This window comes from Heterodontus francisci, chromosome 10 (genome assembly GCF_036365525.1).
Source record: "Heterodontus francisci isolate sHetFra1 chromosome 10, sHetFra1.hap1, whole genome shotgun sequence".
NCBI classification, from domain to species: Eukaryota; Metazoa; Chordata; class Chondrichthyes; order Heterodontiformes; family Heterodontidae; genus Heterodontus; species Heterodontus francisci.
The window spans coordinates 79,746,839-79,764,369 of NC_090380.1; the positions used below are offsets into that span (position 1 = coordinate 79,746,839).

The following is a 17,531-nucleotide window of genomic DNA, read 5'->3' on the forward strand; positions in this document are numbered from 1 at the left end:
AGCCATGTACATTTTTACAACACCAATTTGCATTTATATAGCCCCTTTAATGTAGCAAAATGTCCCAAAGCACTTCACAGAAGCATTACCAAACAAAATTTAACACCAAGGTACATAAGGAGATATTAGGGCAGATGACCAAAAGCTTGATCCAAGAGGTAGGGTTTAAGGAGTGTCTCAAAGAAAAAGAGGGGAAGAGAGGCGGAGAATTTAGGGACGGAATTCCAGAGCTTAGGGTCTAGCCAGCTGAAGACACGACTGCCAACGATAGAGTGATTAAAAATGGGGATGTGCAAGAGGCTAGAATTGGAGGAGCTCAGATATCTCGGAAGGTTGTATTTTTATGCAAGAACAAAAATTTACACAGAAAACTTACACCTCGGATACTGGTAAATACAATATTACTTTTAAGCACATTGACAACATGCAGTTGGTTAAACTGCTTCCCCCACCACCACACATAGGCAAAAGGCAGAATTATTTGAAGCATTGTTCCTTCTCACAGGGACAGCACAAAAGTGACTAAAAAAAAGATTAAAAATCCATTGGGAAAAACAACATAGGAACTCATGCAACAGGATGATATTTATAAAAGCCACCAAGTCTTGAAAACTTCTCCCACAGGATTTACTGGCTTGGGTGGTATGCAGATCAAAGCAAATTTTAAGTAACGGTCAATGCCATTACTGACAAGTACTCACATACAGCATGCCTCCAGTTTATTGTTTCTTAAAAATAACTAATTTTAGTGAGCTCTTTTATAGAACTCTGTATCCATTCTTTACAGAAAAAAATTGAATGATACTTCAAGTGTTGTCTTTGGTCTAGAACTGAATAAATTATTTCTTAAAAGGAGAACATTATCAATTTTTTCTGTAAACCCAGTGGGAAGCCTTAGTTGCATGTAATGCAAAATGACAGCACAAAGCTTGGGTTGTCACCTTAACATCTATGTTTAAGGTATCCACAGCCAATACCTGGACAGCTAAAATGTTACAACAGACATCATTCAGGCACATTCAATTCCTGGCAATAGCAGCAATTTGAGTGGCAGCCAAAACAGTTTGTACATGCTTACTAAGGGGCCATGTGCACCTGAAGCAAGCCTTGTGAAAAAAACTAATTTCCCCATGCATCAGCTAGTTTGATTCTTCAGGGAAAAATGGAGCTCTTTCCTGCACACAGGACTTACCAAATATGTCTGCTCAGAACCAATCACCGATTTGCCCAATATTCCAAGCATAGCAAACATTGTGCAGTTTGGGCGGCGGTGGTGGTGGGGGGGGGGGGGAAAAAAGAGAAAGGGTGGTGGGGGGTAACAAGAGAACGTCATTCAATAACTGAAGTCCTGACTTTAGCATCAACAAGGCACAAGTCAGGAGTGTGCTGTAATACTCTTCACTTTCCTGGCCGAGTGCAGCTTCAACAACGTTCAAGAAACTTAACACCATCCAGGACAAAACATTTGATTAGCACTCCATCCGTCACCTTTAAATGAACCATGGCTGCAGTATGTACCATTACAAGACGCACTGCAGCAATTTGCCAAAGCTTCAATAATCATGCCTTCCAAACCCATGACCTCCAGAACAAGGACAGCAGGTGCATGGGAACACCAACACCTGCAAGTTCCCCTCCAAGTCACATTCCATCCTGACTTGGAAATAGATCACCATTCCTTCATCGTCGCGGAGTCAAAATCCTGGAACTCACTCCCCAACGGTACTTACTGCAGGTGTACCTACACCAAATGACTGCAGCAGTTCAATAAGGCTTCTCAAGGCAAATAAGGGATGGGCAATAAATGCTGACCTTGCCAGCAACGTCCGCATCCTGTGAACAAATTTAAAAAAATGAAATTTAATGCAGAGGTTTATTTACAGAAATCTTTGAAGGCGGCAGGATAAGTAGAGAAGGTTGTTAAAAAAGCAAATGGGATCATTGGCTTTAAAAAAAAAATAGAAGTCTAGAGAACAAAAGCAACAAAATTCTGCTAAACCTTTATCACAAGTTAAGCCTCAGCTGGAGAATTGCGACCAATTATGGGCACCACGCTTTAGGAAGGATATCAAGGCCACGGAGAGGGTACAGAGATTTACTAGAATGTTATGAGGGATGAAGGACTTCAGTTACGTGGAAATATTAAAGAATCTGGGACTGTTCTCCTTAGAGCAGAGAAAGCCAAGGGAGATTTAGTGGAGGTGTTCAAAACCACGAAGTGTTTATTGGAGCAAATAAAGAAAAACTGTTTCCACTGGCAATAGGAAGCAAAAGAGCAACTTGTATATCTGTAGCACCTTTAAAATGATAAAACATCCCAAGGCGTTTCATAGGGGCATTATAAAAGAAAATATGACACCGAGCCACATAAGGAGATATTTGGGTGGGTCAAAAAGGTTTTAAGGAGCGTCTTAAAGAAGGGCACAGAGGTGGAGACGTTTAGGAAGGGAATTTTAGAGCTTAAGAGGATTGGCAACTGAAGGCATGGCCACCAATGGTGAGTGATTAAAATCAAGGATGCTCAAGAGGCCTGCAGATATGTGAGGGTTGTGGGGCTGAAGGAGATTACAGAGATAGAGAGGGGCAAGGCCATGGAGGGATTTGAAAAGATAGATAAGAATTTTAAAAATTGAGGCATTGCTTAACTTGAAACCAGTGTGTCAGCAAGCACTGGGGTGATGGGTGAATGGAATTTGGTGCGAGTTAGGATACAGGCTTTGGATGACTTCAAGTTTACAGAGGGTAAAATGTGGAAGGCCGGCTAGCAATGTGTTGGAATCGTCAAATCGAGAGGTAACAAGATGAGTGGAAGCAGAGGCTGAGACGGGCAATGTCAGAGAGGTGGAAACAGGCAGTCTTAGCGATGGCACAGATATCTGGTCAGAAGCTCAACTCGGGGTCAAATATGACACCAAGGATGCGAACAGTCTGGTTCAGTCTCAGACAGTTGCCAGGGAGAGGGAGTGGAGTTTGTGGTGGGCCCTGAAGACAATGGCTTCAGACTTCCATATATTTAGTTGGAGGAAATTTCTGCTCATCCAGTACTGGATGTCAGACAAGCAATCTGACAATTTAGAGGTGGTGGAGGTGATGGTGAGGTAGAGCTGCACGTTGCACAAATAGAAAATGACTTGTTTTCAGATGATGTCGACAAGGGGCAACATATAGACGAGAAATAAGAGTGGGCCAAGGATAGCTCCTTGGGGGGGGGGGCACTGGATCCAACTATGTGGGAGCAGGAAGAGAAACCATAGCAGCATTGGAACAGGAGTATGCAATTTAGCCACTCCAGCCTGTTCCACTATTCAGTGAGATTATGGCTGATCTGTGACCCAACTCCATATACCCAACCTTTCCACATATCTCTTAATACCTTTGGTTAACAAAAATCAATCTCAGATTTAAATATAACAAATAATCTAGCATCAAGCACCATTTGTGGAAGAGTTCCAAATTTCTACCACTCTTTGCGTGTAGAGATGTTTCCTAATTTCACTCGCAGGTGATTCTTTGGCTATTCACAATGGAATAAGCATCAGCCATCAAAAGGCTACAAAAAGAGCACGCATAGATGTCGAGTCAAGACAGAATTTGCCCTAATGGTCGGATTACATTGCCACCTAATGGTCAGATAAGGCAGTCAACATTTACTGTTAAGGCTCAGAGAAAGAATGGCCACTTGTGCAAGGTACTGGAGAGCTTAGAGGACCAAAGGAAATATACTGCAACAAGTCAGCATCTTCAGAAAAGGAGAAAATCGAGGGAAACAAAATAAAGAAAATAGCATTCAACCATTCAGATCTCCTTTCTGTTGTCTACATACTATAAGAAAAATAGATGCAAAAATTAAAAATTGGATAAGGCTGAAACTTCATTTTTTAATGATATTCAGCAATTCTTAAAAGACATAGCATTCAGCGATTTGACAACTGCAAGTCAGGATAATTAACAGTCTAATAGTTTCCTTTCCCTTTGTTTAGGGCGATATAAAAAAATCCTCCAGAAAGAAAATTATGACCTTCTAGTAGGTCAGTAGCTAAATCATCTCTTTAAAAAAACATTTCTTGTAAAAGCGCTTAGGCCGATGTTTTGTAAGCTGTAATTATTTGACCATGGCCAGATACTGGGTCAGCGCTACTAATCTCATCAACAGATGTGCCAAATCCCTGAAGTGTTTTTTTTTTACAGCAATGCCCAAATCGGAGATGGGATATTTATATAATTTCCTTTCTGCTAGCTTTTGATGTCAGATATAAAAAAAGACATAAGATAACTGTACCTGATTCCACTGATTGAGTTTCTTTACCTTGATGTATTCAGACTAAGAAATCAAACCAAGGAAGAGTCAAGTCTTTGCAAAACCAGACGTACATGAGAAAGGAAGGATGGGATGGAGGAAAGGAAGGGGACACACATGTTCACATAAATAGTTGCAATATGTCAGGTTGATTTCATAATAAAGAAAAATAAGCCCCGATATTTCCGGGGAGGCAGAGAGGGAGCTCAGGCATGTATTTGGTGACGAGTGGGGGGAGGGGGTGTGGGGAGAAAGGAGACCCTGGAAATGCCAGGAATGTGTACTTATTTTTTTTTACTCCATTTCCCACCTAGTAGCCGACCACGTTGACTGGGCAGGAAAGTAAGTAGTAGAAGGCTGCAGCAAGGCACCCATTGAGAATGATATAATAATCACATATTATAATCACGGACCTGTCCCTCCAGAGCAGCTTACTTGGACAACCCCAAACATCTGGTGAAGTTAAAATGGAAGCAGGGATGTTCATGATGGGTTGGGGTCGGGTTTTGCAAATTTGTCAATTTAAACCTAAAAACTACCTCCTTCCCCCCCCCCCCCTAAAACAACCGTCTCTTGCTCAACCTAGGGGGTGGGGGGGGGGGGGGGGTGGCTAGGTGTAAACCTGCATTAGAGAGTCAAGGTACAAGTATGTGCAAATTCAGCAAAGGCAAAGCCTAGATGCCATGACTTATGCAAAGAGAGAATTGAACTTTGACCCAATGGTGTAACCATTTCTGAAATTTGGAATTCATAAGCCTTTTTCTGACTGCATTTACTTAGAGACCTTTGATCAGTTGCTTGATTATGCAATTGAGACTACACAATGTCAATTTTATTTGAAAACGCTCCCGTGAAGTGCCGTTTTACTACGTTAAAGACACTACATAAAATGTAAGTTTTGTTTTTGCAATCCCAGAGACTGCAATGCTGAAACTGAGCGATATGTTGCAATATGCTAAATTTAACCTAGCTACTAGTGCAGAGTTATTTTTACAAAGGCAAGTCCTGTTATTTGTAATGATTATTCCAATAACTAAAGTTAGCAAGATATATAAAGAGATACAGTTTGGTGTTGCTACTGGTTTCTTAGGGCTGAATTTAGTGCAGCCAGTGGCGGTCCTGATGCTGGGCCAAGAAGGCAAGGAGAACCTTGCCTCGGCCCTTCGGAGACACCCCACCACCACCCGCCCCAGTGCAATTCAACAGTGCTCAGGCACATAACTGCCTGCCATCGGAGTTCCCGCCCCTTTGATGACAGGGATCCCACCTCCCAGAGCTGCCGGCCAATCAGAGGGCTGGCAGCTCAGTAATATCTGCAGCACCACCAGGAGTGGTGGCTGAGGACCAGGCCCAGCACTGGAGTCCCAGACACCAGCTAAGTGTGAAAGGGTCACCGGGGCCTGCTGGAACAGCCCCGGTGAGGGGGGCCAAAGGGGCTGCCTTTGCTGCTCGAGATCCTCCATGGGCCACAGATTGCCCACCGAGGAGGGCCCACCTCAATCCCGCAGGGAGGCCTCCTTGTTTTACTGAATGACTGCCCCGCATTGCGCAGGCCACCTCCTTCCCGTCAATGGTATAGTTAGTGACGGCAGGAAGCGGCACTAAAGTGGCTATTAATTGGCCACTTTGCACCTCAATTGGCTGTTCCCGCCCCCGACTCCGACTTAATTGCAAGGCTATGGGAAGGTGACAGGCCCTCCACCTGTGGCTTCCATCGCTATTCTATTGATTCCCCGCCTCCCAGCACATTTCCCAGGGGCCCATTAAATTCTACCCTTAATCTCTGAAATTCCAAAAACTAAATGGTTTTCTAAACAATGCTGCATCTTACTTAGTTGACTGGAAGAATACTTCATTAATATTATTTAGCTTGGCGAATACAGGATAATTCAATGAGCTAATGTTGACATCCTACATAAAACTACGGGAATTTAATATTCCAGTATATTTCATACGTCAATTCTGGGAGCTCAAACATTGCGATTTTTCAGCTGAATAACCCGAAGTGTACGTTTGGGTCCTTAAAAAATTAAACCTCTAACCTCAGAGTTCAGAGTTTGAGCCCAATGTGCACTTTAATTATTCCTCCAGTTTAACCTCCCCTATCGTAGACTCTACCCCATGAATTTAAACTCAAAAGAATTTTCATCATAAAGGTTCACTGATCTTCACAGAAGATATCAATCACCTCTACTACTGAAGTTGAAATCAAGGCTACATTGGTGGTGTGAGAGGAGCAGAAACCATCTTAATGAAACTGCTTACAACCAAGAACAGTCTTTGAATGGTTAAGAATATGGCACTAAAGTAATCTTTAAGATTGCACAGGGATGGGCAGCTTCTTTGACAAGTGCTTTGCTCTTCATTGCAAGAAAGGCCTGTTGAGGCCTGAAGGATATGGAGTTGGCCTGATTAAAAGCTTGGACAAACAGGTAAGTTTTAGGGAGGGTCTTAAAGGAGAAGAGATGTATATAGAGACAAAGAGGTTAACAGAGGGAATTTTAGAATTTAGGAAATAACTGACTGAAGACACCGTTGTAAACGGTGCGTTAGAGTGAGGTATGCACAGGAGTCCGAAGTTGAAGGAATGCAGACTTCTCTGGGGTTACAGAAGCTACAGATATAGAGAGGGCTGAGGTCATGGAGGGAATTGAACATCAATGTGAGGATTTTAAAATTGAAATGTTGGTAGACTGGGAACTACTGTTAAGTCAGCAGGCACAGGAGTATATGTTGATGAGCGCAAGTTTATGGAGGGTGGTAAATGGGAGGCCAGCCAGGAGAGCACAGGAATAGTCGAGTCTGGAGGTGTCAGCAGTAAATAAGCTGAATCAGAGACGGAGACAGTTAATGTTGAAGGTGGAAGTAGGTAGTCTCTGAGATGATGGAGATATGAGGTCAGAAGCTTAGCTCAGGCTCAAACAGGATGGCAAGTTGTGAACAGTCTGAATCAACCTGAGACAGCAGCTAGGAAGGGGCATGAAATTGGTGACTGCTTCATGGAACTGTTGAACAAGGGGTTTCTGTTCCAGCTGTATGCTCCTGATTAATCCAATGGATTATAATACTCTGCCTCACGGTTTAGTACATTTTATCATCTGTATTAATCATATACCATTCTCTTCCATTTAAATCTAGGGAATTTCTTGTCTGTAGTCTTGGCACCATTCAAACTACAGATTTCTATGCACTTTTTATTGGTTTGAAAGTGCAAAATATTTAATGTATTGCTTCCTGAAGGAGACAGAACCAGCAGTTCTCAGCCAAGCAAGTGAAATAGCAGTTCATGGTCATAGCAATAATCACAAAATGAAAAAATGAGGAAGATATGTTAGGTTGCCTTTTAGGAAAAACACTAGTAATAATGCATTTTTTTCTGCAGAAAAACAAAAGAACTCATCTATGTCGGTCAACAGCATTTGTAGAACTGGGAACAGCCCATTTGCTGGGCTGGAGTCAAAAGAGGATTGAGAGGGGGAAATAAGAAAGACACTAACTGCTATAGCCCACATATAATTACATATTAAATATTGGAAGAATCATTTAACAGCATAACTTGAATTAGTGATTGGTCACCATAACATTTGCAATGGCATATTTTCCACTTGCAAATGTTATGGTGACCAATCACTAATTCAAGTTACCTACTCGACCTTTTGATCTGGTGTAAAATAGACAAGACCGTCTTTAATCTGACTAGTACCAGTGAAAACATTCAGAACTAGGCATGTCATAGTACACTGGTATTGTCATGAACTGTGATATGTGTACCTTCAGCAGTGGAAAAATACAACCTAGAGAAAATTTACCTTAAAAACACTGAATTTAACCAGATGGCAGCACACAATCAGATTCACCCAAATTGCACAGAAGTATGGGCAGATAGCTTTTGTATAAGCGTTCATTCAAGACTAATGGCAGTTCAGCCGTATCAAAAAAAATTCCAGCAACAAACACTGCATGAGAAGATTATCAAACAGGAATGGGTTACAATCGGGTCATGAATCTGGCTGCCAATTTGAAATTTAAAACCTAGTATATGCAAGAAACATTTCAGCAAAATCAAAGTTTAAGTTTGTTACTATAAATGTGTTTATTCAAATTTAAAACAGGAGTGTTCTCTCCCCATCCTCCTGGCTGGGAAGAAATCTCAAAAGTCCATTTTTTGAGACGGTGATTTTCAAAAGGGTTCTACTGAAACTTCCAAAATGTCAATCTGCACTGGTAATTTTTGGATTTAAAGGTGCATCACCACGAGCCACACACTGGATGTACCATTGTTCTGAAACGCCTTTTAGCTGCCAGCGTATTTTAGGGAGTTAAGCACCAAGAACATTCCAAGCATAATATTATTCTGTTGAGAGCTTTTTTTTTTTTAAATATAAATTTCCAGCAGTAAAAAAAGTAAATCAAGATGCCTCACAAGCCTTGCAAGGCTGAAGAAGCACACAGCCCCAACAATAACCTCAATAAATATTATAGGCATGAGAACACTCATAAGCATCTGTTCATCACATCTGACATGTAGTTAACCTAAATTGACAAGGAAATGACAATACAGTATGTGTACATGAGAAAATATTTTGCTAAGATGGCACAATGGAAGAAGCTGACAAAAAATGATAGATAAAAATAAATGAACCCTTGAAAATTTGAAATAAAACAAAAATAAGCAATAGGGAAGTGGCAAACAAGCAGTGAGCAAGTTACAAGAATGTTTTCATTAACTCAAGCCGTACAGTTTCCAGCAAAATAAAAAAATTAAATCACCCCATGTAAAAGGTCCTTCACCTTTACATAATAAAACCACTAGCTCTCTCAATCCACTGCAAAGACTGCAATTTCCACAATGGGGTAATGAGAATTTTTTGATATTAAAATGACGAAAGCTTTTACCCTTGTGCACTAGGAACGTGCATGTCAGGGATCACCGGAGATCACTAGAGTCTAATAAGGAATCTGATCAATGGACAACTTCAAAATGGACAGACAAACAAACATCTGAAAACTGCTACTCAAAAAAAAACACATACCTCCACATTTTTCAGGTCACAACATAAAACTTTCTACCAAGTATGTGAGGGTATTGGAGAGAGTACAGAAGAGATTCACAAGAATGGTTCCAGGGATGAGGAATTTCAGTTATGAAGATAGATTGGAGAAGTTAAGACTGTTTTCCTTGGAGAAGAGAAGGCTGAGAGGTGATTTGATAGAGATATTCAAAATCATGAGGGGTCTGGACAGAGTAGATAGAAAGAAACTGTACCCACTTGTGTAAGGATCGAGAACCAGAGGGCACAGATGTGAAGTATTTGGTAAGAAAAGCAAAAGTGACATGAGGAAAATCTTTTTCACGCAGCAAGTGGTTAAGGTCTGGAATGCACTGCCTGAGAACGTGGTGGAGGCAGGTTCAATTGAAGTGTTCAAAAGGGAATTAGACAACTGGGGCGGCACAGTGGCGCAGTGGTTAGCACCGCAGCCTCACAGCTCCAGCGACCCGGGTTTGGTTCTGGGTACTGCCTGTGTGGAGTTTGCAAGTTCTCCCTGTGACCGCGCGGGCTTCTGCCGGGTGCTCCGGTTTCCTCCCACAGCCAAAGACTTGCAAGTTGATAGGTAAATTGGCCATTGTAAACTGCCCCTAGTGTAGGTAGGTGGTAGGAGAATTGAGGGAAGGTGGGGGATGTGGCAGGGAATAGGATTAATGTAGGATTAGTATAAATGGGTGGTTGATGGTCGACACAGACTCAGTGGGCGAAGGGCCTGTTTCAGTGCTATATCTCTCTATGACTCTAATTTAAAACAGTCCTTTATTTGAATTAGAAGCACAATTTATAAGCCAGCTATAAAAAAGGAACATATGTCAAGGTAGTGGAATGTACTACTGATAAACAATGTGTTACGACCAAGGCGGGAAGAGTGCACTGTTTTATAGGAAAGGATTCCCCTACATCAACTATTGGATGGTTCAGGTTGTACAACCTGAACCAATCTCTACAGATTCTTTTAAATGCTGTGAGTAGCCTTGTTAGGTCTTCTTTTGTTCTGCACCTAATATGAAAGCATAGTGTCCAATTCAGTCTTAGCTAACCGGATAGTAGGAAGTTCAATTTGAGAATGGTCTAGGCCTCCTCCTGCCTCACCCTCATTTCCCTTTCATCCTTCACTGTCCCTACTACCTGACATACGTGTGCTTGCTTATCCTCCTCCCGGCGACAATATTGTTTCAATATATTAATATGATACAGCCGATTCCTTTTCCTGCAATCTGGGGTGTCAATCAAATAATTTACTTCACCAATTCTTTTGATCATTTTATATGAACCACTGAACCGTGCTTCCAACGGTTCACCCTGTAAAAGTAGTAATACTAACACTTCATCCCCTGGTTGGAATCGTTGGGTCTTATTATGCTTGTCTGCCCATTTCTTCATGGTTCTTTGGGAAGCTGTAGGATGTTCCTGAGCCACTTTGCAAGCTCTCATGAGCCATTCCCAGAACACAGATATATAATCTAGCACAGAGATTCATCCCTCTGTTCTAAAACGCTTTCTTTAATTAGTTTTAGAGGACCTCTTGCCTCATATCCGTAAACTAATTCAAAAGGACTAAATCCAGTACATCCATTAGGTGAATCCCTAGTGGCAAACAAAAGAAATTCTAGCCTTTTATCCCAATCATGGGGATATGCATAACAGTATGCCATGATCATCGGTTTGAGGGTGTGACGGTACCTTTCTAAAGCTCCTTGTGTCTGTGCGTGGCATGCTGAAGACTTTAACAGTGTATATCCAAATTACCCATAACTTCCTGAAAAAACTTAGACATAAAATTCAATCCTAGATCCGAATTAATCTCAATCGGTAATCCATATCTAGTGAAGAACTGGGTTAACTTCTCTACCACTACCGTAGCAGAAATTGTTCTCAAAGGAATGGCCAGTCGGAACCGAGCAGCCATATCCATGATAGTGAGTATAAATTGGTGCCCCGCTTTTGTTTTCGGTAAAGGTCCAACACAGTCTACCAACACCCTACTAAATGGTTCCCCAATAACTAGTATGGGAATTAGAGGTGCCAGTTTTATGGCAGGATGCAGTTTTCCCACAATCTAGCATGTATGGAATGTTTTACAAAACTGTACCACATCCCTGGGAATACCTGGCCAGTAAAAATGTCAACCGATACGTGATTGGGTCTTCCGGATCCCCACATGTCCCGCCAGAGGAATTTCATGCGCTATCCTTAATATTTCCCAGCAATACTTGGGCAGTACCACTATCTGGTGAACAACTGTCCATTCTTCGCCACAGGTCTGTGAGAAGGTCTCCACTTCTTCATCGGAATCCCATTTTTAATGTAGTACCCTTCTGGAACTCCTTTCCCTCAGCTCTATTACAGCTGATTGTGCCACTTTATTCAACTTTGGATCAGCTTGCTGAGCCATGATAAGATAACTTATTAAATATTTCCTTCGGATCATCCAAATCCCTAAAGAAAGTTTCAGACTATCTGATGGTGGTGCCAACTTTATCTCCGACAATGGAACTTGTTTAGCCATTGCTTGGGTTACTACACATGAAGGAAAAATTCCTGGAACTTTTTCCTGCAACTGTTCTGTCTCCTTAACTTCACTTGTTTTTTTCGTGACTACTGGAGAAGCTACTACCCGGCCAAATCATTCCCTAGGAGTAGGTCAACTCCATCTGCTGGCAAACTATGGACAACTCCTACAGTTACCATTCCAGACATTAGGTCACACTCTAGGTGCACCCAATACAAAGGTATGGGTATATACACCCCACCAACACCATTCACTAAAACCTCGGCATTCAGTGCGCCCTCTGGTGGAAATGTTACGCCTTTCCCTAGCAAGAGAATTTGGGTGGCTCGTGTATCTTGAAGTATAACTATAGATTTGCCTGCCTCACTTGAGGGATAAGGAGTTACTTTTCCTTTTGACAAGAATTCCTTATAACTCTCAGGTATCTTATTCACAACCCCTACATTCAGTGGTTTTTGTATTTAGCCTTTCAGCTGCAGTCAGAGCTATAGCCTGATCTGCTGTACTCTCGGTCAGGGCCCCTTTCTCTGCATTGGCTTTGTGTACCTCAGTATGTCCCATGGGTTTACCTCACAACTGCCAGCATTTTGCACAGAGGTGTCCCACCTTGTGACAATGGTAATACTTTGGCTTGCGGACCTCACTTCCACCCTCAGCTTCTTCATTTCTGGCCTATGGAAGAGATCCTGCTGTTCCCTGCTGTCCCTGGCTACTTGCCTTCCTTTCACCCTCCTACCTTCAATCCTTTTCAGATTTGTGGGGGTGATGGAGAAAGGGTTTGGGCTTATACACAAGCTCATAATCATTAGCAATTTCTGCTGCCTGGCTGGCCGTTGAAATCTTCTGGTTCTCTACATGGGTTCTTACTAACGGAGGGAGTCAATTTTTAAATTCTTCCAGTAGAATTAGTTCCCTAAGGTTCTCATACATGGCCTCCATCTTTAGTGCCTGTGTCCAACGATCAAAATTGGTTTGCTTTACCCTCTCAAATTCTATACAATTCTGACCAAACAATCTCCAGAGATTCCGAAATTTCTGCTTGTACCCTTCAGGGACCAACTCTTACGCAACGAGAATAGCCTTTTTTTCCACCTCAATCTGCAGAAGCCTCCGCAGAAAGCATGGCATAAACTTCATGAGCTCGGCCCATCAACCTGTTTTGCATAAGCTTTCCTTTGGCCACTTCATCTGTTTGGCTATCTTTTCAAAAGAAATTAAAAATGCCTTTATGTCCCTTTCCTCAAACTTAGGGAAGGCTTGCACAAATGTAAACACCTCGCCACTGGGTCCTGGGCTGGAGTCAGATCTTTCCTCACCAGAACTTTTTGGAGTCAAGACCACCCTGTTGTCTTACTTCCAGCTTTTTAAACTTTGAATTCCCTTCCTTCTCTTTCTCTTTGAAATTCTCGTTCAAGTTTTTTCACTGTCAATTCTTTTTCCTGCTCAAGTTTTCTCATTTCTATTTCTGTTCAAGTTCAAGCTGCCTCAACTGTAACTGAAATTTAGCTAATTCAAAGGCACTAACCTCTGGTTTGCTTTCCAATGTTGTGTTATTACTTCAATATTGTCTGCTTTCTTAGCTCCTGGTTTTAACTTTAACCCCAATTTTTCTGCCAATGCCATTAGCTTAACCTTGGTTAAATTCCGCAAATCATTCAGAGATATATCCTCCTTCCCCAGAAAAGTCGCAGCAACTGTTAAAGACATTCCGGTGGTGTAGACTTTAATCTACTGCACAAGAAACCCGTTTTTTCTTCTTTTCAATTACCCCACTTACAATTGCATGTTGTTGGCGTTGGGTTTATCCCGCAAAGAGCCCCCAATTATATGTTACGACCGAGGTAGGAGAAGTGCACTGTTTATTCTAGTTCCACTTCTCCACGGGTCACAACATGTATTCAAATTTTTTCCCACTTACCGATATGGTCAATCGTAGACTCTATTTTTATCCCAGAGTAAAACACACCAACCAGGTTTCGTTAACAAACAACAAAATTATTAGATTATAAAACGTGTAAAAAGTGTTAACCAGTAATGAAGTAAAGCATAAACATACAGATTGAAATATTAAAAGTTCCCTTTTTACCTCAGCCACCAACCCCCAAACATACACACACACACACACACCCCGGTTAACTGGAAAAATAAAGGGATTTTTGTTTTTCGAGCTCTATTACAGACAGAAAAAACCCACTTGGGCTGAATACTTGCTCATTCTTGAAGAAACAGCAGATGAGATATGTTGTGTTCCAAAACTAGCATATAATCTGGCCTCCAAGTACACGTAGATGGGTCACTGGGATCTTTTAGAACAGTTCTTTCCAGGCGGCATTGAGAATTAATTTAGCAGACTTTTCTTCAAAGTCAGGAGACGAGATGAGTTGACACAGTGGACTTCTCAGTGTCTTGCAGAGGTGTGCTGGAAAGCTGAGCTGGGTTGTGGTCTTCTCTCCTTCCTTGAATGTTCTCTTCCTTTTAATACAATTCAAAAACGAAACAAACAACAGGAGGTCAACCTTTTGACCACCATCAATCTTGACCTGTCACTTCTTTGTAACAACTTCTCTAGGTGTCCAAAGTTCTCTGTTGTTTATTGAGCTGGAAGTCAGGTGATTTTCCAGAAAGACTTCTTGCTGCTGCTGGAAGTCAGGTGGTTTCCCGGAAGATCTCGGTGTCCCTTTTAAAAAACATTTCCAGGGACTGTTTTTCAAAGTCAAGAGGCCTTTACATGACCCCCTTTGAAAACCACAAAGTTTAACATTTCTTCAATCTTTCAAAAATGAATCCTCAAAAATATATTTAAAACAGAGGCATTTTCGCAACTTGCATCCAAAACATGTATGCCAGAGTGCAGGAGGCACTTTTGCAGCGTACACTGCACAATGTAATTTAACACTATAATACTAAAAATATAGACATACACAAGGCAAACTGCTTCTCCATATAAAATAGCCAAAAGTTCATGCCACTTCATTTTACATCAAGAAACAAACAATCTCATGGGTGTTCTAATACTTCTTGCATATTGCATCAGGCAACTATAACAAATTATGTACATCATAAGTATCATACATAGCTCAGAACACTGATCAATCATTCAGCGCCATTTGATTCCTGTGATACATTAGATAATACATTGTTATAATCAAATGACCTATTTGGTAAGTGAGCACAAGTTCAAATACTAACTTGCACTAAAGTTGGTGCACTATATCCTAGATCTGTGGGACTTTAAAAAAAAATTGTATAATCCTAACCGAGTCAAACTTGATCATTTTGATAAAATATCTTGGCCTGGAGTTTCTGCTAGGGACAAAAATCGACGAAGTGAACCCAAAATGCTCCAGACACTACACTAGTTTTGCCAAGGTGAAATTATGCCCAAATTTCCTCATTAACTCACTAGCATCAAATTGTATGCAAAATCTCCCTTGAAATTATATCAATCAAGCACTGTAATTGAACATAATTAATTTGTGACTAGGACAGGAGCAATGGGGCCTCAAGATGTCAGGGTGGAATTACCAGGAAATAAGCCATTCTTGAAGTTTTTGAAGTAATTCATGATTTCTGCAGCAGTCCGGCAGTCCTGTGGCTTCAAATGACTGTTGGTTACTGTTGTTTTCAATCAACTAATTCATATTTCTGCAGAAGCAGGGCAGACCTGTGGCTCAATTGATTGCTGGGTCAGGTGATTAACACTGGATTCATGTGATCATGGATGCCTGAGCACCTGGGAATCTGGAAGTAATGTGATGAACCCTATCGAATGAGTGCAATTGGCAGAAACTCAACTCTGTGACCTGGAGGGTGGCTAGTTTTGTGGGTGGGGACTAGCTAAGGTGAAGAGAATGTTGAATTAGTATAAAAGACCGTGGATAGTTGGGCATAAAGTATTTTCTGAGCACAAATCACAAAGTTTAAAATTCTGCAATCTTTTGCATTATTTAATTCCATCCAGATTAACTGTTATCTGGGCATAAATAAATAATGTAGGAACTCCAGGCCCGCCTGCTCTGTGATCTCACTGCAATCCAGTTTTCTGAAATGAGGAATGGAAATACAAATTGCAACATAAATTAGTTTTTCTAGTTGTCGCACATTATACCTGGTGTAGCTGTCCCAGTAAGGCCTGAGCCTGTGCTGTTGTAATTGGGCCTCCTGTTGGGATGGGCTGCCGCTGGAAATCCAGTCCATTAGTTTGGGCACCTGGAGAAGGGAGACCAAAACACAAACACAAAAAGAGAGAGAAAAATATTAACAGAAAGGGGATGAACAAGTGGTTCCAAGCCAAAGTAACTGCGAGCCAATATCTAACACAGGTGTCATATTTTCTTTATTGTTAGGGACCATCCATGGTCTGTGCCATAAAAATACAGTACTCTTCCCTCCAAAACTAACCACACATACATAGTACAGTTATTAACATCCCATCATCCAAGTACTCTTTGCACCTTCTTGAAAATGGTGATAATTATATATGGACCCTCACCCAACTTGAGCTATAGTCATATGATAGACTTTACAACTTTATACAATGCTGCTACTGATAAGACAAAAATGTGGGTGGTGATGGGCAAAATAAACACAAACTGTTAAAACAATTACCTCAAATTTTAATGACCAGTTAAGCAAAAATGTTCTTTTTGTATTTTTTTCTGCACCACTGTCCTCCATAGTTATTTTGTTTATGCCATCCTGTTCATTTTCTCTCTTCTATTTCCACATTTCATGCACCAATCCCAGATCAAGAGGGTAGGTAGAGAAACTACACCTAAGCATCTATCAATAAATATTTTAATATATGGCGGACTAGAAACTGGGATGCTGCTAGGACAAATCCATATGTGCAGCAATGAACCTTCAACTATAAAGACAAGGAGTCAAAATGCATATCAGTACAGAACACAGATTTTTTTTTAAATGAGTTACCAATCCAAAACCTGTATACACAGAGCACTACTGGACCCAATATTGTCATTACAACAAAAGTGCACATTTCTCACAGCCACCTAGATTACTCATATTTTTATTTCCCTCTATATTTCCCCAATTTATTTGTGAGGGGGGAAAAGAGATCGAATTTTCCTCTTCTAACCTTCTAGTTTCTTCTGCCTTATTTTTCCCTTCGCTAGCTGATCTTGGCTACAAACAACATTTAAATCAGTATAGACTTTTTTCTATAAATCCAAATTTCTGTCTACATTCAGTCAACAGGCTCACCAGCAGAATTTTCTGCTGGCTTGACCTGTAAAGCAAAGATCAAGTCCTTTACCGGGAACAAATGAAACTGGACCGAACCAAAGTTTATCACGATGCCATCAGTAAATGGCGAATACTTCACTCTGAGCTGAGACAGCATACACAGACAGCGAGATAAAAAAAAACACACTCAGAATACGCATGTGAGGGGATGCGAGCTGCCCAAAAGCAAATGGAAGACAGAAAATACCAGAGCATGTGAAAAACAGAGCAAAACCAAGAGCATATAAGAGTACACGATAGCATGAGAATGCACACAGAGTGAAAAAACATGTGAAAAAGACAAGAGAACGCATGAAGCAGTGAACAAGTATATAAAGAGCCAAACAGCACAAGCTACCAAACACTAGAGATGGAGAATGAGAAAGTGTTCTAAAAATTAAATGCAGGAAAGTCAGTGAAAGATAGCAAA

At 41.1% G+C, this 17,531-nt stretch overlaps 1 protein-coding gene across 6 annotated transcripts in view; it reads right to left on the reverse strand.

Moving 5' to 3' along the window:
* The window catches only part of pou2f1b (POU class 2 homeobox 1b), a 301,199-nt gene that overhangs the window by 166,984 nt on the left and 116,684 nt on the right, over window positions 1–17,531 (reverse strand). For all 6 annotated transcript variants that reach the window (XM_068040849.1, XM_068040855.1, XM_068040850.1 and 3 more), the window contains one exon: window positions 15,966–16,066. In XM_068040849.1, coding sequence (XP_067896950.1) covers window positions 15,966–16,066 — 101 coding nt within the window. The remainder of the gene's footprint in view (window positions 1–15,965; window positions 16,067–17,531) is intronic.